The 21,934-nt window shown below is 45.8% G+C and overlaps 1 protein-coding gene across 3 annotated transcripts in view; it reads right to left on the bottom strand.

Moving 5' to 3' along the window:
* Window positions 1–21,934, bottom strand: part of STK32B (serine/threonine kinase 32B) — a 489,957-nt gene that overhangs the window by 321,158 nt on the left and 146,865 nt on the right. For 2 of the 3 annotated variants that reach the window (XM_049886552.1, XM_049886553.1), the window contains exon 3: window positions 11,444–11,595. In XM_049886552.1, the coding sequence (XP_049742509.1) occupies window positions 11,444–11,595 (152 nt within the window). Of the gene's footprint in view, window positions 1–11,443; window positions 11,596–12,490; window positions 12,532–21,934 lie in introns of those variants that run through there. The other variant, XM_049886554.1, reaches the window with a different exon arrangement.

The raw sequence follows: 21,934 nt of genomic DNA, 5'->3' as shown, positions 1-21,934 counted from the left end.
AATGAGACGATGTGTGTAAAACACCTAGCAGAATGCTATTAGAACTGCCACCACTATTACCCATGAAAATAATAAAAAAAAAGGTTACTCTCCTTCCTTAGCTTCACAAACTTACTTTGAATCAGAGGTGTGGGGATGGAAGCACCTTTTATTCACGCAATGCACAGGTTAGCAAAACAATTGGCTTAGTAAGAACACGTTGGGTTTGGTGGACTAAAGAGGTCTGTTTTGGTTTTAGTTTCCAGGTCAGTGTGCGTTAGTATGAGTGAAGAACCAAGTTAACTGACCACACACAGCTCTTCAGATATAATTTATTGCAGGAGAGGGGAGCATTCACTCTTTAAATTTACTCATCCAACTAATACTTACTGAGCACCTACTAGAAACAATGTTCATCTCAACATCACACACTCCTGTTGGCAAAGTATATTGAATATACCATGGATTGCCAGAAGAATAAACAAATCTGTTTTGGAAGCACAGCCAGAATGCTCCTTAGAAGCAAGGATGGTGATACTTCATCTGACGTGCTTTAGACATGTTATCAGGAGGGACCAGTCCCTGGGGAAGGACATCATGCTTGGTAAAGCAGAGGGTCAGTGAAAAAGAGGAAGACCCTCAAAGAGATGGATTGACACAGTGGCTTCAACGATGGGCTCAGGCATAGCAAAGATTGTGGGGATGGCGCAGAGCTGGGCAGTGTTTTGTTCTGTTGCACATGGGGCATGGATAATGAGCAAATAAATAAACATTCTTGTGTGTTACAAGGTGAAATGTGGCATAATATACAAAGCAATGAAAAGGTTAAGGAGTGCCCAGTGGTCATGAGAGAAAGACCTCAAACAGAAGGTAGGCTTTGATGAAGACCTGAAGGAAGGGAAGTGGTATGCCTTGCAGGTGTCTGGAGGAAATCATCACAGGCAGAGAGAACTGTGGGTACCAGGGCCTGGGTGCAGGGAGAGAGCAGGCCCAGATGTCATAGAGCAGAGCCAGAGGGGAGTGTGAGGTAGGAAATGGGGTCACCGATATGGGGGAGAACCTGTATTGTAGAACTCTGTATCAACTTCAGCTTTTCTCCTTGTGAGAGGAGAAGCCACTGAGGGTGGGGGTGGGAAGTTGTAAGCAGAGGTCTGCCATAATCTGATAGGCTCTGGCTGATCTGTTGAGTATCAAGTGGGTAGGGCAGAAATGGCCGAAAGAAGACCAGTCAAGAAGGAGGCTATTGCAATAAGCCAGATGAGATGAAGGTGGCCTGCGGAGGTGGTAGCAGAGAAGCTGGTCAGAAGCAGTCAGGTTCTGAAGCTGAATATTTTCAACTTTCATTTGTGAAAATTGCAAATATATCCAAAGATACACAGAATAGTTAGATACAGCCACGTGTGCCTGTCACTCAACTTCAACCGTTATCATCTCATCATCGGTCTTGTTTCAACTACACTCTTGCCTTCTTTTCTCCCTCTTGAATTATTTTGAAGCAAACCCGAAACCTCTTATCATTAGGTTCTGAATATATTTTGAAGGTAGATTCAACAATACTGCTGACATATTTGGTGTATGGATAGGGAAAGAGACTAGTCAAAGATGACTAAAAGGTTTTCGGCCAGAAAAACTAGAAGGACAGAGTCGTTTGTAAGTGAGGAGTAAAGACTGAGAGAAACAGAACATGGGAGAGACCAGGGGCTCAGCTTTAGGCATGATAAGCTAGAAGTGCCTACTAGACATCTAGGAGGAGTTGGTGGATAAACAGATACACAACTCAGGAATTCACAAAAAAAGGTCTGGGAGTCTATTACCATAGCAATGACAATTGAACCCATGATCATGAATGAAATCAACAGCAGAGCAAGTGTAGATAAAAAAGATTCTGTAACTGAGTACTGGATTGCATTCAATATTTAAAGGTTGGAAGATCAGGTGGGTTCTCAAAAGAGCAGAGTGGCCAGACAGCTTAAGAAAAACATCAGGAGTGTGTGATGTTGAAATGAAAGTGTTTCAAGGAGTGATGCGGTTGTTGCTAGGTGCCCTCCAGTTGGTTTCAACTCACAGCAACCCCCTGTACAACAGAATGAAACACTGTCTGGTTCTGCACCATCCTCACAATCGTTGCTATGCTTGAGCCCATCACTGAAGCCACTGTGTCAGTCCATCTCATTGAGGGTCTTCCTCTTTTTCACTGAACCTCTACCTTAACAAGCATGATGTCCTTCCCCAGGGACTGGTCCCTCCTGATAACATGTCCAAAGTACATGAGACAAAGTCTCACCATCCTTGCTTCTAAGGAGCATTCTGGCTGTACTTCTTCCAAGACAGATTTGTCCATTCTTCTGGCAGTCCATGGTATATTCAATATCCTTTGCCAACACCATAATTTGAAGGCATCAATTCTTTTTCATCGTTGGTGGCAAGGAAGAAAGCCAAGTAGGGGCCCAGAAGCAGGTGGATCTGGAGATGTGGGGAGAGCTTGTGGAAGTTCTGCTGTGATTGCTTCTTTTTCCTTTTTTCTTATATTCTTAAGGTAGTAGAGCTGTGAAAAATGACAGCCCAGGGTCAGTGGCACCTGGTGCCTTGGCTCAGCCCCAAGGGCATCCAGGTGAGCCCTCTCCTGGGGGTCCCAGCAGGTGAGGGGCAGGAACAGTGGCAGGGGGGTAAGAGAAGGGTCAACCGCACAAGCATCCCCTTCTTCTTCCACAGTTTCCACACCACCCCTGTGTCTGTGGTGGCTGCCACATGTCTTTTGAAAACTCAAGGATGGAGGGTGCCACTGTTTCCAATTTAATTAACCTCACTTCAGCAGGTATATACTTCTCATTGGAATGTGTTACATTCCAGTGCAATTTTGTGGCTCTCTGGGATGTGAGCTTAACATAGAATTGCTGGGTCAGTGAACATCCATTGGCTTTATCTTCAGTTTTACAAGTAAAACCACATGCGCTACCTTCTACTAGCAATTTCACGCGTAAGAACTGTTCAGCAAATTTACAGGTTATTACTCCTACCTCAGCTTTCCTCAGGAGGAACAGTAACATCGTACATCTGCCTAACAATTGACCATCTGCACAGGGCTTTCATCTGCCGGATCTCAGGTGATTTGAACCTCACAAAGCTTCCGGGAAGGAGATACTATTCCCATTTTACAGATGAGGAAACAGGCTTTCCCAGGTGTCAGGGACTGAACTGTGCCCCCCCAAACATATATTAAAATCCTAGTCCTTAAATCTGTGGAGGAGTCCCTTGGTGGTGCAAACGATTAACACACTTGGCTGCAAACCCAAAATTTGGAGGTTGGAGTCCACCCAGAGGTCTCTCAGAAGAAAAGCCTGGCTATTTACTTCTGAAAAATCAGCCACCGAAACCCTGTGGAGCACAGTTCTATTCTGACACACATGGGGTCGCCATGAGTTAGAGTTGACTCAGAGGCAACTGGTTGGTTGGTTGGTTGGGTACCTATGGATGTGATCCTGTTTGGAAATTGGGGTTTTTTGTTACATGAATTAGGGCATACCTGATACGGTGGGTCCTAGACCTAATCTTACATTGAGTGAAGTAAGCCAGTCACAAAAGGACAAATATTGTATGTATGGTCTCACTTACGTGAAATACCTAGAATAGGCAATGCACAGAGATCAAAGTTTAACGGTGGCTACTAGGGTCAGGAGAGAGGGGAGGAGGGGCAAGCATTGTTTAAGAAGCATTGAGGTTCAGCTTCTTACTGTTGTTAGGTGCCATAGAGTCAGTTCCGACTCATAACGACCCTACATACAACAGAATGAAATACTGCCCGGTCCTGTGCCATCCTCTAATCGTCGTTATGCTTGAACCCACTGTTGCAGCCACCGTGTGTTTTGAGTGCCTTCCAACCTGGGGGCTCATCTTCTGGCACGACATTAGACACTGTTCTGCTGCTATGCATAAGGTGTTCACTGGCTAATGCTTTTCAGAAGTGGACAGCCAGGTCTTTCTTCCTAGTCTTAGTCTGGAAGCTTAGCTGAAACCTGTCTACCCTGGGTGACCCTGCTGGTATTTGAATACCGGTGGCATAGCTTCCAGCATCACAGCAACATGCAAGCCCCCACAGTATGACAAACTGACAGACGCGTGGAGGAGTTTCTGCTTAGGGTGATAGAAAATTTGGCAACAGATATTGGTGATGGCTGCATGACATTATGGATATAATTGGTGTCACTGGTTTGTACAAGTGAAGGATGTTGAATTGGCAAATGTTGTGCTTTCTATATTTTTACAATTTTATTAAAGAGCAGATTAGACACAGACACACACATGGGGATTACAAATGCCAAGGAACACCAAGGAATAATGTGATGGTTAAGATTGTGTGTGGACATGGCTGGGCCATGATTCTCAGTGTCTATATGCGATCACCCCCATGATGGGATCTGCTGTGAGTAGCCAGTCAGTTGAAAGGCAGTTTCCTTCGCATGTTGCCTGCATCAGAACATAAGTGGACGTTGTGGCTTTTGCCTGCTCTGGATCCTGCAGCTGCCTCCTGGTCACGTGACCTCCGGTTGTCGGGACTCGAGCTGGCAGCTTATCTGCTGATCTTGGGATTCATTGATCTTCACAAGAGCCCTGCTCTCTGACCCGCTGACCTTGGGTTCGTCAGCCCCTGCAGCTACGTGAAGCAGGAGAAGCCTCTATCCTGATCCATGGACTTGGGACATTCCAGCCTCTACAATTGTGTGAATGATTTCCTTGGTATAAATTTCTTTCTATATACATTTATACACTTTACTGGTTTTGCTTCTCTAGAGAACCTAGCCTAAGACAAATGCCAAGGATCACTGGCAGACGCCAGAAACCAAGAGAGAAGCTGACAGAAGAAATCAACACAGCCGAGACCCTGATTTGGACATTTGGCCTCCATAATGCTGAGAAAATAAATTTCTGTTCTTTAAAGCCATTTACTTGTGGAGTTTCTGTTACATCAGCACTCAGAAACTAAGACACAAGGATGTGCACATAGGAAGGAAAAGGACCATCCCCACATCTAATACTCTGCTGAGTATACGATTCCACCTTTCATCATTACTTCCTGGAGGGTAGGGTCCACCAGCTCTTCATCTTGATATTCTTGAAGCTTAGCCCTGGACCCAGCTCCTGGATGTTGGGTTTAGAAGGCACACAGGCTTTGCTTTTAGATCTGAGTCTATCAACATAGTGCTGGAGCTGACACATACTGCCTCATGAGGAACAATTAGTGAATTTTCAGAAATTTGCAACCTGGTTGATATCATGTTGGTAGTTTGGAGTCAGCCATGATGGCAGTATTTACACCACGGAAATCAGCAAACGCTACAAACCAGTTTCTTTACTTTTTCCTCGAGAGCTGGTTGTTAAGCATTTACCAGCACACCAGTGCTTCTAATCCCAATGCTGCCTCTTGTTAACTATGTAATCTTGCACACATTGTTTAACCTGCTAGCCCTTGGTTGCTTTAACTGTAAAACGGGGATAATAAAATCTACCTTGCAAGATGGTTGTGAGGATTAAATGAAGTAAAATATGACAGACGAGAGTTTGTGAATAGTGGGTGTCCAATAAATTGAACTGTTGTTATTACGAGGAACTGAACAAGTGTGGCGTGAATTTAATAATCCCCCCCAGGACCAAGGAGAGCTCTAATTACATAAAGATACCTCGGAAAGCATGAGGAATGTCAGAGGAATGGACACTAGAAGGTGTTTTGTTGTGGCAGAAGATGGGGAAGGCTGAGCACTCCCAAGGTCAGAGTTGGCAAGTCTAGGGTAAGCCTTGGCTCTTCTACATGACCTTGGGCATATCCTGTGCCCTGCCTAAAACACCCCTTTGAACACAAATGTAGGGCGACTGATTTTTGGATTTCCGCATTGACTCGCAGGAATTGCCCGATACCCCAGGGCCAGTCCTCCAGGCCCAACTCACCCGTCCCTGGGTCCTGTATTTGCACAGCCATGACCTCTGGCTCCTCACACAGCCCTTCCACAATTGCATGCTGACCCTCTGAATGTCGGGACATAGTGTAGTACCCCCCGTAATCCACACTCACAGCCTCCCACCCTGCCCTCTTAGGAATAGCGAAGCTCTGCCCACTTGTAAATAAAACCCTGGAAGGCTGGCATCTTTGGCGCACAAGCTGAAGTTGCTAGTGATACCGTAAATTCTGGAACATTAAAGAGGAAGAAAAGGGCCCTGGATAAGATAGCACCACTTCTTGCCCCTTTTATTATGGGAGTTACCATGGTGATGAGAATGTCCCAGGAGGAATTGAACCTGAAAACATCAATTGTTGTCTCTTACCCCATAAAAATCTTCAGCATTCTCCTTCTCTGTGGTGGGCTGGACCAGGACATCACCTGACCCCTGGGACTTGGTGGATGCTATTGTTACCCCAGGACACACCAAAGGGTGGTAGACTCTCAAATGAGGGGAGGGAGCAGGTGAGCCCAAACATCTGTTGGTTTAATGTCTGCCCTCCTCTCTAGTCCGTAAGGTCTATAAAGGTGAGAGCCCAACTGTCTTGCTCATTGTTCTCTCAGCAATGTCTGGCACAGCATTTGGGACACTGTAGGCCAGACTACAGCCTTCAGTACAGATTACACCTCACTGTGAAGAAAACAAAACCCCTCACAACTGGGCTGATAACACAACAACGTGATAAATGAAGAAGAAAGTGAAATTGTCAACAATTTCATTCTACTTGGTTTAATAATCTACATTCATGGAAGCAGCAGTCGAGAAATCAAAAGACATTGCATTGGGCATATCTGCTGCAAAAGACCTCTCTATTTGTTTTTACTGCGCTTTAAGTGAAAGTTAAGAAGACCTCTTTAAAGTTCTAAATAGCAAAGATGTCACTTTGATGACTAAGGTGCATCTGACCCAAGCTGTAGGCTTTTCAATCACTGTATGTACGTGTGAAAGCTGGACGATTAAAAAGCCAGACAGAAGAATTGATACATTTGAACTGTGGTACTGGCAAAGACTCGATAGCACTGTTTTTTTTTTTTGTTTGTTTTTTGTTTTTTACCGGCAAAGAAGAGCCCTGGTTGCACAGCGGTTAAGGTCAAAGGTTGGCAGTTCAAATCCACCTGGCACTCCTTGGAAACTCTATGGGGCAGTTCTACCCTGTCCTATAGGGTCACTATGAGTCAGAATTGATGACCCGATGGCAATGGGTTTGGGGTTCTCACCCTCTCCTGCTAGGCATTCAGTCTCACAGTTAATTTAGGTGCTGCTAGGAGCCTGGCAGCAAAGTGGTTAAGCATCCAGCTGCTGACTGAAAGGTTGGCAGTTCAAACCCACCAGCTGCTGTTCAGGAGAAAGATGTGGCAGTCTGCTTCTGCAAAGATTACAGCCTTGGAAATTCTATGGGCAGTTCTACTACATCCTATCGGGTCACTATGAGTTGGATTCGACTCAGCAGCAAAGGGTTTTAAGATCCTGCTGTCTTTCAGCGGCCTCTGAATCAGAGACTCCCATCTTGCTGCAGGAGGACATCACACAGGGAGAGTCACCCTTAAGATTCCCTCTCCCTTCTCCTCCCTCCCCTTCTGATGGATCCCCACACCCCTGCCTCTAGCAGAACTCTTGCTGTTGGGGACTGCCCCTGCATGTGGCCATTAATGTGTGCTCGTGCACCAAGCCTCAACAGAGTTTGCTGTGCAATGCTGCCGCTATCTCAAGGCCAAGTCTTCTTCCTTGATCAGCCCCGAATTCCCTCAAACTCACTCCAGTTACCCAGGGCAAATTGGTGATGGATAATCGAGGCCAAATGTTGAAATGCTCATTAAGATGCTGTAGCGATGGCCAAGGCCAACGACGATTATTTTTACAAAAATAACGCTCCTCGGCAGCTGGCCATCACTTGTGAAAGGCTTATATCCTTTGTCAAAAGTTCCCCTGGGGGACTTCCAGTCTCTGTTCTCCCCCCAACAGTCTTCCCTGCCCCCTGCTTCATTTTATATAGGGCAGAGCAGCTACATTTTTATATAGGGTTTGTAAATAGGTTTCACACAGGTTTATTTGATCAGGGGTCTCAATGCTTTAAAAAAAAAAAAAGAAAGCCATTAAACCAAACCCACCAGCTGCTCAATGGGAGAAAGATGTGACAGTCCGCTTCCTTAAAGATTTGTAGCCTTAGAAACCCTCTGGGGGCAGTTCTACTCTATTCTATAAAGTCACTGTGAGTCAGAATCAACTCCACGGCAGAGGGTTTGGTTTGGTTTTTGGTAAGGTGCTGCTAGGAGCCTGGTGGTACAGTGGTTAAGCACTCAGCTGCTAACCAAAAGGTCAGCAGTTCAAATCCACCAGCTGCTCTGCAGGAAAAAGCTGTGGCAGTCTGCTTCCTCAGAGATTTACAGCCTTGGGGACCCTGTGGGGCAGTTCTACCCCGTCCTCTAGGGTTGCTATGAGTCAGAATTGACTTGATGGCAAAAAGTTTTGGGTTCTTACCCTATCCTGCTAGGTGTTTATTCTCATAGTTAATTCAGCAGTAAATAGAAAGCATTGGATCCATTTTAAACAAAAAATTTTAACAGAATCTAATCCATATGGCCAATCAGATAAGGAGAGATGAATTTTGGAAATACAGTCCGAAAACAAGAATAAACCATCTAGTAACATTTGTGGTGTTGTTACGTGCCGACATGGTTCTGACTCATGGCGACCCTATAGGACAGAGTAGAGCTGCCCTATATGGTTTCCAAGGAATGGCTGGTGGATTTGAAATGCCAACTTTTTGGTTAGCTGCTGAGCTCTTAACCTCTACATCACCGGGACTCCAAGTCTAGTACTAAAACCTGAAGATGCGTCTTCTAAAAGTCAGCATGTCCTCATGTGCAGGGCTAGAGAACAAGGAGGCCAACATGGAGAGATGAAGTAGCTGACTCCAGGATGCTCCACAAGCCAGAGGTCAACCCGGGAGGACCAGGGCTAATCCTAACACTCACAATGGTGGTCCCTTATTAAGAAGTTATCACGAGCCCAAGGCTGTGTAGACACCAGACATGCACTACCCCATTCGATCCTTATAGCAATCCTATGACACAGTTATCCTTACCATCTTCATTTACAAGTGAGAAAACTGAGGCACAGAGAGGTTGAGTCAACTCTTTCTCCCAGCCTCAGAGCCTACAAAAGGCAGAGCTGGGATCAGAATCTGAGAGGTGAGGTGTCAGAGGCAGAGTGCTGAAATATTGCTTCATACATCTCCCCTCCTTCCCCCCCGCACCCCTGAACTCCCAACCAGACACACTGCTAATGTGCTATTGTCACTCTCTGGGGTGTGATTTTTCATTCTCATCCTCCTTTGCCCTGGTTGTCTTACACCCAAGAGTGCAAAAGAGGTTCTCTTTAGAACAAGTGTAAATACTGCATTTGACAACTCAACTTGGATCATCACGGCTTGGGAGCTCAAATCATTCATTCTTTACAGCAAGACCATCAGGAAAACTAATCAACATCGGCCTTCGCCTGTGCCAGCTACAGAGCATGTCAGCAAAAAAGACTAATGAGGACGGGTCCAGGCAGGGATTCCAAGGCTGTGATAGCTCATCCTCCGTATAGTGAGGTGAAAAGCTGGCATATAATTAATATCATGTGGTGGCGTCCTTATGCCCCCAGCAAGCGATTCCACAAGCGCACTATCAGAGCAGGAGTGAGAGGCAGCCAAGGAGACGCCAGCAGGGCTCCAGGCTGGGGAGAGGGTGAGGTGGGGCGGGCTAAGCAGGGAAGGACCAGATGTCCATCAGGAGCAGCTGTGTTAGAGGGGTTAGGTCTGGGAATTACAGAGCCAGACAGCCTGGGGTCACATCCCATCTCAGTTGCCCCATCTGTAAAATGGGGATAATGATAGTGGGAAGATAAGGAGGCTGTTAGGAAGGTTAAAAGCGTTAAAGAAAAAAAGGAGTTGCTATTGAGTTGGTTTTGACTCATGACAACCCCATGTGGGCGAGAGCAGAACCGTGCTCTATAGGATTTTCAGTGGCTGCTATCCAGGAAGTAGATCTTCAGGCCTTTCTTCCATCATGCCTCTGAGTGAACTTGAACCACCAACCTTTGGCTTAGCAGTGAGCACATTAACTACTGGCACCATCATGCATTAAGTACACAGTAAATGTTGGTGGTTATCTCTCTGAAAACATTAGGGCACAGTGGGATGGTCTTGGATTTGAATTCCAGCCCTACATGGATCATACAGCTGGCACAGTCTCTATTTTCTTCTAGAAACATCTCCCGATCTCCTTCTGGAGATCTCTGGTCCTCAATGAACCCAAATGATGGGCTTACTCATCTATCATTATTATGAAATTGCTTAGGTTTGGAAAGCAAGGGCTGTTTCTTTTTTTGTTGTTTCTCCAAAGTCTAACACAGTACCAAACACATTGGAGGCACTGAGTAAATGTTGTCTGAGCAGGGTTTTTGTGGAAGGAGGAAGACAGAGCATTTGGGGGACAATGAAACTGTTTTGTATGATATTGTCATCGTGGACACATGACAATACGCATTTGTGAAAACCACAGGACTGTACGACACAGGGTGAACCTTAACATAAACTATTATTTAGTTAATCACGCATCCATGTTGATTCATCAGTTGTAGCAAACGTACCACAGGAATGCAAGGTGTTAACAACAGGAGAAGCAGTGTGCAGGGTGGAGAAGGGGCACAGGGAAACTCTGTATTTCCTGGACATTAGCTCTGTAAGCCTAAAACTGTTCTAAAACATAAAGTCTATTTTAAAAAACCAAGAACAGCCAGAACGCTCCTTAGAAGCAAGAATGGCGAGACTTCATCTCACATACTTTGGACATGTTATCAGGAGGGACCAGTCCCTGGAGGAGGACATCATGCCTGGTAAAGTAGAGAATCAGCAGAAAAGAGGAGACCCTCAACAAGATGGAATGACACAGCGGCTCCAACAATGGGGTCAAATATAATAAGTATTCTAAGGATGGTGCAGGACCAGGCAGTGTTTCATTCTGTTGTACATACAGTTGCCGAGAGTAGGGGCTGACTCGATGGCACCTAACAACAACAACATTAAAAAAAAGCAACCTTTGGCAAATCTGGTGTCAAAGGTGGGATAGAGGTGAGAGGCACTTTATCTGCACAAGACTGAGCTCCTTGAGGGTAAGGACAGATCTGTCTGGGAATCTCCTGGGATGGTCAACCTGGCCTAGGATCAAGGGCAGGTTCCATGTACATTTGTTTGAGTGAATGAATGAATCTGAGGGTAACCATGAAGAAACTGTTCAAGTAAAATGCAAAAGCATGTGCTTCAAAGATTTCCTCAGACATTGCACTCCACAAAATATTTAAGAATATTTGAGCTCAGAATATTTCATTCCTTCCTCTTTATAACGTGGAAGAGTCCTTCCAGTGGAGCCAGGTTTGCGTTCTGCTGCACAGCGTGGAATCCACAGCCGCCTGGAGCAGAATTACTCACCACAGGTTGACCAAGAAAGGATGCTCCAGGCTCTGCATGACCTGGAGCTCCCGGAAGACGTTGCGAACCTCGTCCCTCTCGATGCACTTCTGTTTGTTCATGTATTTCATCGCGTACATTTTCTTCGTGTCCCGCTTCTGCACGATGCAGACCTGAGCGACAGCCAGAGAGGAGAACATTCAGGCCAGCGTTACACAAGAAAGGTCAGCCCGTCCATGTGTCTCGACTCCTGGGGTCAAGTCCCTGTCCTGAAAACTCACTAGCGGAGCAGCTCTGGCCAAGCCACGACCTCTCCACATCTGTAAAATGAAGGACGAGATTCCTTTGTTTATCAAATCTTTATGCTAGGTATTGGCCAAGTGGAGGTCCCTAGGTGGTGCAAACAGTTAAGCACTCAATACTAGCTGAAAGGTTACCTGAAACACACCCAGAGGTGCCTCGGAAGATAGGCCTGGAGATCGGCTTCCAAAAGGTCTCAGCCTTGAAAACCCTATGGAGCAGTTCTACTCCGCACACATGGGGTCACATGAGTTGGAATCAACTCAATGGCAACTAACAATGACAACAACAACAACATGACCGTGTACTAAGCGATGGCAAAGCGCTGCTGATATGGGAGATGGAAGAAGCAGCCCAGCCCGTAAGAAGCTCCTGGCGCAGGAGGGATACGGACAAGTGCACCACGAGTGTGTACAAGAGCGTCGCAGACCCTGTCTGTGCTGCTTGAATCCCCTCATCCTCCCCACTTCAGCACACACCCACCCAACTTCCATCCTCCATCTGACAGCCCTGCATTTCTTTGCCTGAGAACTCTTTCTCGGCAGTGAAGCCCATTTTGCTGCCCAAGTAGCAGGGCCAGCAATGCCAGGGAATTAATACCCACAGGAGCAACCCTCAACCAGTGACTTATGGAGCTGGTGTATAAAACAGCCTCGCTGTGAGATGGGTGTTTTACACTGGCTCCCAGTGTTTGCTCAGTCACCTATGGCGGTAACTGGCTTGAATGCACACCTTGACTGGCTGCCTTCCTACCTTGCCCCGACTCACCTCCCCACTTCGCTCCCCAGTTCTCTGGGCTCAAATCTTTGTCTTGGAACCTGCTTGTGGGAAAACAGAAATGAGGCACATGGTACTAGGGAGAAAAGGGAAGTTATACAGCAGGAACGGCAGCTAAGGTATACGGGGCGTTTTACTGTGGGCCAGTACCTAGTCCCCACAATAATCCCAGTTAATGCATTTGGCTGCTAGCCAAAAGATTGGAGGTTCAAGTCCACTCAGAGGCACTTTGGAAGAAAGGCCTAGTGATCAACTTCCAAAAAGTTATTTCTCTTCATGGCCAAGTAATATTTCATGGCATGTGTATACCATATTTTTTTTATCCATTCATCTTCCAATGGAAGGTTTGACTTTTTGATACAAGAAAGAGAGGGGAGGTTGGTACAGGATGTGTGATACAGTGTGGAAGTTTGAATTTACAAGTAAAAGAAGAGAGATCCGGGGATATGGGTCTTGGATAGCTCTCCACAGATCCACTGGGTGAGACCTGGGTCAGTTAATCTTCTGGGCCTCAACTCCCTCCACTGTGATTGAAGGGTTGGATCAACTGCTCTCTAAGGCACCTTAGAAGCACCCTGTTTCTCAGGAATACAGAGATGAGAAGGCTGGACCTGAGTCAGGAGAGCTAGTCTCTGAGCCTGGCCCTCTCTCAGACCACGAGTAGGGCCATGCCCAAATCCCCGGGCCCCTCTAGCCTGGCTTCCTCATCAGCCAAGCAGGGGTGGTAGCAACAGCTGAATCAACCTGACTGGGAGATAGGGAGGCTCAAATGAGAATAAGAGCTAAGACAGTCCAACGCACAGAGTAGAGATGAGGGTCTGCCAGGAAATTAGTGACACAGTCTTTGGGTCCTCTCTAACCAGGGCTTAAATCCCAGCTCTCTCTTGACTGCTTTGTGACCATAAGCAAGTGACCTACCCTCTCTGAGCCTCAGTCTACCAACCAGTAAAATGGGAATGAGGCTGTTGTGAGGAAACGTTAGGACACGTGGTAGGTGCTGAATGGATGAGAAGTTTCCTTAATTCTCATGTGGTGATGCTCCTGGTCCAGAGGCCCCTCAGCCAATGGCAGTGACTATTACGCTTACTCACATTGTCATCATCTCCATCATTAAGGATGTGTCTGAAGGATGGGGCAGGGAGGAAGTGCCATGAGGGAGATTTGCTTGCCAGGACACATAATCACACGTTTCTGCCCTCATGGTCACACTCAAGCAGGCCTGGGCAGCTTGGAGGACTCGCTTGGGGGACAAGCCCTTCACATTGCTGCATCTCACACTCTCAACACTGAGGATGTGAAGACACTTGGGAGCAGCCTAGCCTTCTTTCAGGCAGGGCGACCTGAGGCACAGGGGACAAAGTCAAAGAGGAAAAGGAAGAATAAAATGGGTCAGCACTATTTTGGTCCGTATAGTGAGTCAAATGATTTGACCCCTAAAATATGTCCAAGCCCTAACCCCACAAACCAACAAAACCAAACCCATTGCCCCTGAGTCGATTCTGACTCATAGCGACCCTCCAGGACAGAGTAGAACTGCCCCATTGGGTTTCCAAGGGCATCTGGTGGATTTGAACTGCTGACCTTTTAGTTAGCAGCTGTATCTCTTAACTACTGCACCACCAGGGCTCCAGTCCTAAACCATAGTACCTGTGAAAGTGACCTTATTTGGGAAGAGGGTCTTTTCGGATGTAATTAAGGTAAGGACCTCAAGATGAGATCATCCTGGACTTAGGGTGGATCCTAAACCCAAAGGCAAGTGTCCCTAGAAGAGGGGAGAAGGAAAGAAGACACACACACAGAAGGTGATGTGGGACAGAGGCAGGGATTGGGGTGATGCGTCTATAAGTCAAGGGACGCCAAGGATAGCTGGGAGCCACCAGAAGCTAGCAGAGAGGCATGGAATAGATTCTCCCTCAGAGCCTTCAGGGAAACCCAACACTGCCAACACCTTGATTTTAATCTTCTGGCCCCCAGAATTGTGAGAGGATAAATATCTGGTGCTTTAAGTCCCCTAGTTTGGGCTGCGTTGTTGCAGCAGCCAAAGGAAACTAAAATAGTCCATAAATGCCCACCACAGCCACCCTCTGTGCTGCCTGACTTGACCACGCACCTCTGAGATTCCAATTCTCCACCACTGTGAGATGGCCTGCCCCTGCCCCCAGGGCTGGTCCTCGGTGAGGCACATGGAAAGAGCCCAGCAGAGCATGACCCACACAGGTGTCCAGTAAGTCTGGGCTGGTGCGGTGACACACAGACAGATACCTGGCATCCAACCCCTGAACCATTGGTAAGTGAGGAGGCGCCAAACGTGTTCAGCTTCCCAGCAGGGCCTGGTTTGAGTCTGGGTGTCCAGGACCTCACGCTCCTGCCCAGTCTTCTGGCCTGTATCCTTTCTACATGAGTCTCTATAACTCTAGTGATTTCTGGTAGCCCCACTGCTCCACCTCCAGTACCAAAATGCCTTAGTCAGGGTTCCCTAGAGAAAGGAAACAAGTGGTATATGTAGATGTAGATGCATGTTGTTGTTGTTGTTAGGTGCTGTCGAGTTGGTTCTGACTCATAGTGTCCCTATGTACAACAGAACGAAACACTGCCTGGTCTTGTGCCATCCTCACAATCGTTGCTATGTTTGAGCCCATTGTTGCGGCCACCATGTCAATCCATGTCATTGAGGGTCTTCCTCTCTTTTGATGATCCTCTACATTACCAAACATGATGTACTTCTCCAGGGACTGGTCCCTCCAGATAACATGTCCAAAGTATGTGAGACGAAGTCTTGACATCCTTGCTTCCAAGGAGCATTCTGGCTATACTTCTTGCAAGACAGGCTTGTTAGTTCTTCTGGAAGTCCATAGTATATTCAGTATTCTTCGCCAACAACAATACTCAAGAATAAAAACCAATGTCATTGGGTCCAACTCAGCTCCAATGGAATCTATCACTCTCTTCTTGCTCACTTTGCTCCAGCCACATGCCTCTAAGCCATTCCCTGAGTCTGCCCTGCTCTTCTGCAGGTGTCCACAGGGCGTGGGCCCTTACTTCCTTAGGCCTCTGCTCATAGCTCACCTACTCAGGTAACCATCCCAACCTGCCTATGTGAAAGAGCAAAACCCGCCTGGACACTCCTTAGCACCCACCTTCATTTTACACTATCGGCCCTGCCAAGTCTTGTCACAGGTCATCCTTCTAGGTTTATCTATGTATCCATAACCTGTCTCCCCCACTGTGATGCATACCCCATGAAAACAGGGATTTTTCTGTCCTGTTCACTACTCTCTCCTCACGAGAATAGTGCCTGGCACAGAGCAAGCACCTAACTGGCATTTGTTGCTGAATGAATGAACTATACTATTACCACTTAGGACAATCAGTGCTATGAAGAGGTAAGCATATGGGGCAATGGGACCCCAGAAGAGGGACACTAGCCAGGATATGAGATTTGAGAAAGGCATCCTGAAAAGCTGCATCTTGTTTGTCAAGGGTCAGCCCCAAGAAGATGGAGGTGTGAGGAAGGGAGAAGGAAGCGTGTCCCAGGGGGAGGTAACAGCCTCTGTGAAGTATAGTGAGATTAACACATATGGTGCATGTTAGCCTGTGCTTGCAGTTTTCTCAATTCCTTCATCTGTAGAATGGGATAACAGTGGATCTTACCTTAATGGGGGTTATGAGGCTTACATGGTATCATGCATTAAACTGTGTCCCTAAAAAGATAGGTTAAAGTCCTAACCCCTGCACCTGTGAATGTGACTTTGGGGTAATAGGTTTTTTATTTGCAGGTGTGATCAGTTAACATGAGGTCATACCAGAGTAACTGAAAAACCAAACTCATTGCCATTGAGTCAGTTCCAATTCATAGCAACCCTATGGGACAGGACAGAACTGCCGCATAGGGCTTCCAAGGAGTGGCTGGTGGATCCAAACTGCTGACCTTTAGTTTAGCAGCTGAGCTCTTAACCACTGTGCCACCAGGGCTCCACACCAGAGTAAGGTGGGTCCTGATTCCTTCTGAGTGGTGTTTTATAAAAGAGAAGGACAGACAGGGAAACAGAGTCACACACAAGGGAAAGACCCAAGCAAACATCCATCTAAAGCCAAAGAATGCCAAGAATCATCTGGGACTGCAGAAGCTGGAAAAGGAAGGAAGGATCTTCCTCCAGAGTGGACAGACAGAGCATGGCCCTGCTGACACCCAGTTCTAGCCTCCAGATCTGAAACAATAAATTTCTGTTCTTCAGAGCCACCCACTTTTTAATTTATTTTTATTTTATTTATTTACCACCCACCGCCGTCGAGTCGATTGATAAGCCCTTAATAAGTTAGTTATTACTACTGTGGTCGTGGTCATCATTTATATTCATTCTGAAGCGAAGAGCACAGCATGTGATAGAGATGTGATGTAGCCCAAGAAGGACCTCAGGAACAATGTCACAGTTATCTGGCAATGAGCCAGCCAGGATCAGGGGCTCCATCATCCCACCTCCACCTTCAGGGGCTGCATCTGAATTTTTTAAGCCCAGGGAGCTACCAAGGTCACCACCTAGGTTCCTGGGTAGCACAAATGATTTGTGCTCGTCTACTAACTTAAAGGTTGGCAGTTCAAATCCACTCAGCAGTAGGTTAAAAAAAAAGCCTGGCAATCTGCTTCTGTAAAGATTACAGCCTAGGAAGCCCTGTAGAGCACACTACTACTCTATAACACAGCAAGTCACCATGAGTTGGAATTGACTCAATAGCTGTGACATGGTTTGGGTTTGGTTTACCAGTTCCCTAAATAAGATATTCAGATAAAAAGAGAGAACATCATAGGGGTATCCGAGGCCCATGGTGAACCCATCTATACTCTGAGTCAAGCAGGCCTCTCCCTGGAATGATTAGAAACAGAGCAGCCACCTTGCTGATCTTTCCGTCCATGATTCCAGCTGTGCCACGTGATGTTTGCTGGTGTCCACCTGAAAGGTGGTACCACACACATCAGGGAGATGTTGGTGCATGATCACACTACAAAGGTGTGATAATTAAAGTTGTGTGTCAACTTGGCTGAGCCATGATTCCCAGTGGTTTGGCAGCTACGATGTAGTTTGGCAGTTGTATAATGATGTGATCACCTCCATGATGAGATCCACTGTGAGTAGCCAATCACTTGCAAGGTAGTTTTCTTGGGGATGTGGACTGCATCCAATATAGGTGGACTTTCTAGCAAGGCTCGTGGGCTTTTGCTCGCTCTGGATCTTGCAGCTGGTTCCTGTTCACTGGACCTCTGGTTCTTGGGACTTGAGGTAGTAGCTTACCTGCTGTCTTGGAATTCATTCATCTCTGCAGCCTGTGAGCCAAAAGAAGCCTCCAGTCTGACCTACAGACTTGATAATTTCCAGCCTCTATAACCATGTGAGCTATTTCTTTGATATAAATCTCTCTCTATATATATTTGATTATAAAAACTCAATTTTTTTTTTTTATAAGCTTTACTGATTTTGCCTCTCTAGAGAACCTGGCCTAAGACAAAACGTAAGCAAGTTGGGTAGGTGGCCTTGAATGACATGTTTAAAAGGTTAGCATTTGTCCTGAAGGTGCTGGAAAGGTATTGAAAGGTTTTAGGAGTGGATCCTAGGCTGTTGTGTATACTTTTTCATAACGTTTTCAAGTCACATGATTCTGTAATCCTCTTAAATCATATATGACCCTGTAATGTTGTTTCTTTAATGATCTTAAGCTACAGATGCATTAGGTCCTTATAATGTGACTCAAAAGCTATGAACTTAGACATAGCAAAACAGAATATGGTTAAGAATGTGAACAATGTGGTAAACAACCTTTAAACTGACCTTGCCCCAGCATGCCGTGATAAAAGAAAACATAATGTGGTTAAGCTTTGTAAGCTAGCCTTGAGACATAAGTCTAAACAACCTCCCTAATTTCTAATCTTGAAGAAAAGATACAGTATTTGGCTACTCTAACCCTAAAGAGATGTGAGAAACTAGTCTTTGATGTCACATTGGCCCTTATCTTGTGAGGCCAAGATGAGAAATTCACATATAAACATTAAATTTCTGCTCACTTACTGAAAGAAGTGCAGAGATGGAACCTCCCTCTGCAGTCTGACTTTCTGAAGATTGAGACTCTGGAACGAGATTCTGTCTGCCACTACCGACCTCAGGCCCTCGCTATAGGGACCTCTTCTGAGTTCAAGCCATGGTCAAGCCTTCCTCCCAAGACCACCCGAAAAAGGTAAACACCTGAAGTCTAAAGATTTGGACTCTAATCACTGAACTCACGTTATAATTGTAATTGTTAATTCCAATTCTCTGGTCCTAAATGAATGTCATGAGGTTTTACTGGTGTGCTTTGCCATGGCTACCCTACAAAAAAATTAAGGAGTTTATGCATGACAAACCATATTGATAACCTTTGGAGTCCCAGGAGGTGAACCCAGAATCAGGGAATATCAAAGAAATTCAGGAGGGTCAGGGGGCCAGCACCAGCTTTCGCACTAAAAATACATTCTTTCAGGTGAAGGGTAATTGGATTCCCTCTATAGACGTGAAAGGGCCTGGGATTGCCTGTCCATGGGTGGAATGAGACATCATCATAAGAAGACCTGGAGAAATGCGAACGAGCAATGAAGTCTGTCACATGAGTCAGTAGTAGAGCATTTGCTCCAGCTGATGCTCGAGAACCATTCTCCAGTGGGTCTGCACTGGCTGTGATATTTTGCTCTTAATAAAGTGATCCCCAACAACTCAGTCGATTGGCATCACAAAGTTCATGTTCTGCATCCTGGTGAGGTGAATACCATGTGGAATCTTAAAAGCGTTCGAGCAGCCATCTAAGATACAACTATTGGTCTTTACTCATCAGAAGCAAAAGAGAAAGAAGGAAACCAAAATCTCAGAGAAGAAATTAGTCTACAGGGCTCATCTACCCTGAGAACAGAAGACCACATGGTGCCCAGCTACTAATACCAACGGTCCTGATTAGGGCCACAGTAGACAGGCCCTGAGAGAATGGAAGAACAATGCAGAACAGAACTCAAACTCTTAAAAAGTCCAGACTTAGTGGACCAGTTGAGATTAGAAGACTCCCTGAGACTATTACCCTGAGATACTTTTCAAACCTCGAACCAAAACTATCCCATGAAGTCACCTTTTAGCGATATAGCAGACTGGCACACAAAATAAAGGATATTTTCCATTGGTATGGTGTTCCATTAAAAAGTCATTTATATGAAATCAAAAAGTCAACAATTACTCTAAAGCAAAGATGAGAAGATGAGGGGGCAGGGACACTAGGGTACTGGAAATGGAACAACCGGAATGCAATTATAGAGAACGATGTAACTAATGTGGCTGAACAACTCATGTTGAAATTGTCAAATAGGAACCAAATTTGCTACGTAGACTCTCACCAAAAACGTAATAAAATATTATTAAAAAATAAAGAAAGTGATCTCCGGGAGCCAGCAAATTCCTCCAAAGTATGCCTCAAGCTAAACACGACCTAATGAATATGAAATGAATAATTATTCCTTACAAAGAAATGGATTCCGTCTTTTATAAAAGACGTGGGCATGAGCAATGAAGGTTTCTAGTAAAAGCATCATCATTGGGAATTCTTTAAAATCACTTCTTACATAAGAATAACAGCTAAATTTGAATATCAGAGAGGTTGAGCAACTTGCCCAGAGTCACACGGCTGAGCCAGGATCTCCACTCAGCTCGGTCAGGACTTGGAGCCTAAGCTCTTGAACGGGTACGCTATAACCTCATTAACTCATGCATTGCCACACTCATGGCAGACACAGTGCTGGGCAACTGAGGCACTTCTGCTGCCCCCAGGCCCACTGTGAACTCTGTTCCTGCCTCAGGACCTTTGCATGTACAGCCCCTTTTGTCTGTTATGTTCTTTCCCCAGCCCTCACTTCTACGTGGTCAGGTCTTCTCAGGGATGCCTTCCCTGCTCCCTTCTCCCCCAGGGAAAGCAGTCTTACCATCCCAGGTCATCACATTATATATTTTCTGCAGAGCCACTATCATCCCTGCAATGATCGTGTTTATTGGTGGGTGTGTTTGTCATCAGGGATTTCATCCAGTTTCTTCCTCACACCATCACATCAGGGATTTTGTCCAGTTTCTTCATCACACCATCACAAGACTGGGCAGTTGCCTGTATCAGTTTTCTGTCACAAAGCACCACAAAGTAGGTGGCTTTAAAGAACAGAAATTTATTGCCTCCAATTCTGCCCGCTCCCTCTAAAGTCTCTAGGGAAAGAGCTCTTCTAGCTTCTGGAAGCCTTGCCCTTTCTCTGTCTGTCTGTGTCTCTTCCTTTTTATAAAGACACCACCAAGACTGGTTTTGAGCCCTGACGGCGCAGTGGTTAAGAGCTCAGCTGCTAACCAAAAGGTGGGCAGCTGGAATCCACCACCTGCTCCTTGGAAGCTCTATGGGGCAGCTCTACTCTGTCCTACAGGGTCGCTATGAGTTGGGATCGACTTGAGGGCAACGAGGTTTTTTTTTTTTTTAATGATTGGTTTAGGACCCACCCTGCTCCAGTCTGACCTCATGTTAACTAATAATATCTCCAAAGGCCCTGTTTCTAAAGAAGGTCAATGTCTTAGCTCTCTAGTGCGCTATAACAGAAATATCACAAGTCGGTGGCCTTAATGAACAGAAATTTCTTTTCTTACAGTATAAGAGGCTAGAAGTCTGAATTCAGGTTGGTGGCTCTAGGGGAAGCCTCTCTCTGTCTGCTCTAGGGAGAGGTCCTTGTCTCTTTTCAGCCTCTCTTTTAAAAAAAAAAAATTTTTTTTTTTTTCCCTAGGTTCGTTAGTGACCTTCCTGTAGCACTGTATCCATCTTCCCCCAACTCTGCTTGCTTCCTTGCTTGCTGGCTTAATCTGCTTCTTTATATCTCAAAAGAGATTGATTCAAGACACACTTTACAGTAATTCTGCCTCGTTAACATAACAAAGGAAGCCCATTCCCAAATGGAATTATAACCACAGGTATAGGGGTTAGAATTTACAACACATATTTTGGGGGGACACAATTCAGTCCACAACATCATCTTCAAAAAAAACCGGTTGCTGTCCAGTCAATTGCCACTCGAAGGCACCCTATGGGACAGAGTGTTGCCCCATTGTGTCTCCAAGGTTGTAATCTTTACGGGAGCAGAATGCCACATCTTTCTCCCACAGAGTGGCTGGTGGGTTTGACTTTTTGGTTAGCAGCTGAGAGCTTTAAGCACTGCGCCACCAGGGCTCCTTCTGTCATCTACACAGGTACCTCTTTTTGGAGGATGCAATTCAATCCGTATCTTTTTTCCGTAAATGTTTTGTTTTATCTGCTTGTAAGTTATTCCTGTTTTTTTTTTTTTTTTTTACTGTTGTTGCAGGGTTGTATATTCCATAGTGTTTACTGTGGTTGCCTCTTTTCGTGTGT

The sequence above is a fragment of the Elephas maximus genome, chromosome 5 (assembly GCF_024166365.1).
Source record: "Elephas maximus indicus isolate mEleMax1 chromosome 5, mEleMax1 primary haplotype, whole genome shotgun sequence".
In the NCBI taxonomy this organism is placed as follows: Eukaryota; Metazoa; Chordata; class Mammalia; order Proboscidea; family Elephantidae; genus Elephas; species Elephas maximus.
Note: the sequence above shows the minus strand (reverse complement) of the source record. Positions and strands in the feature narration are given on the sequence as shown.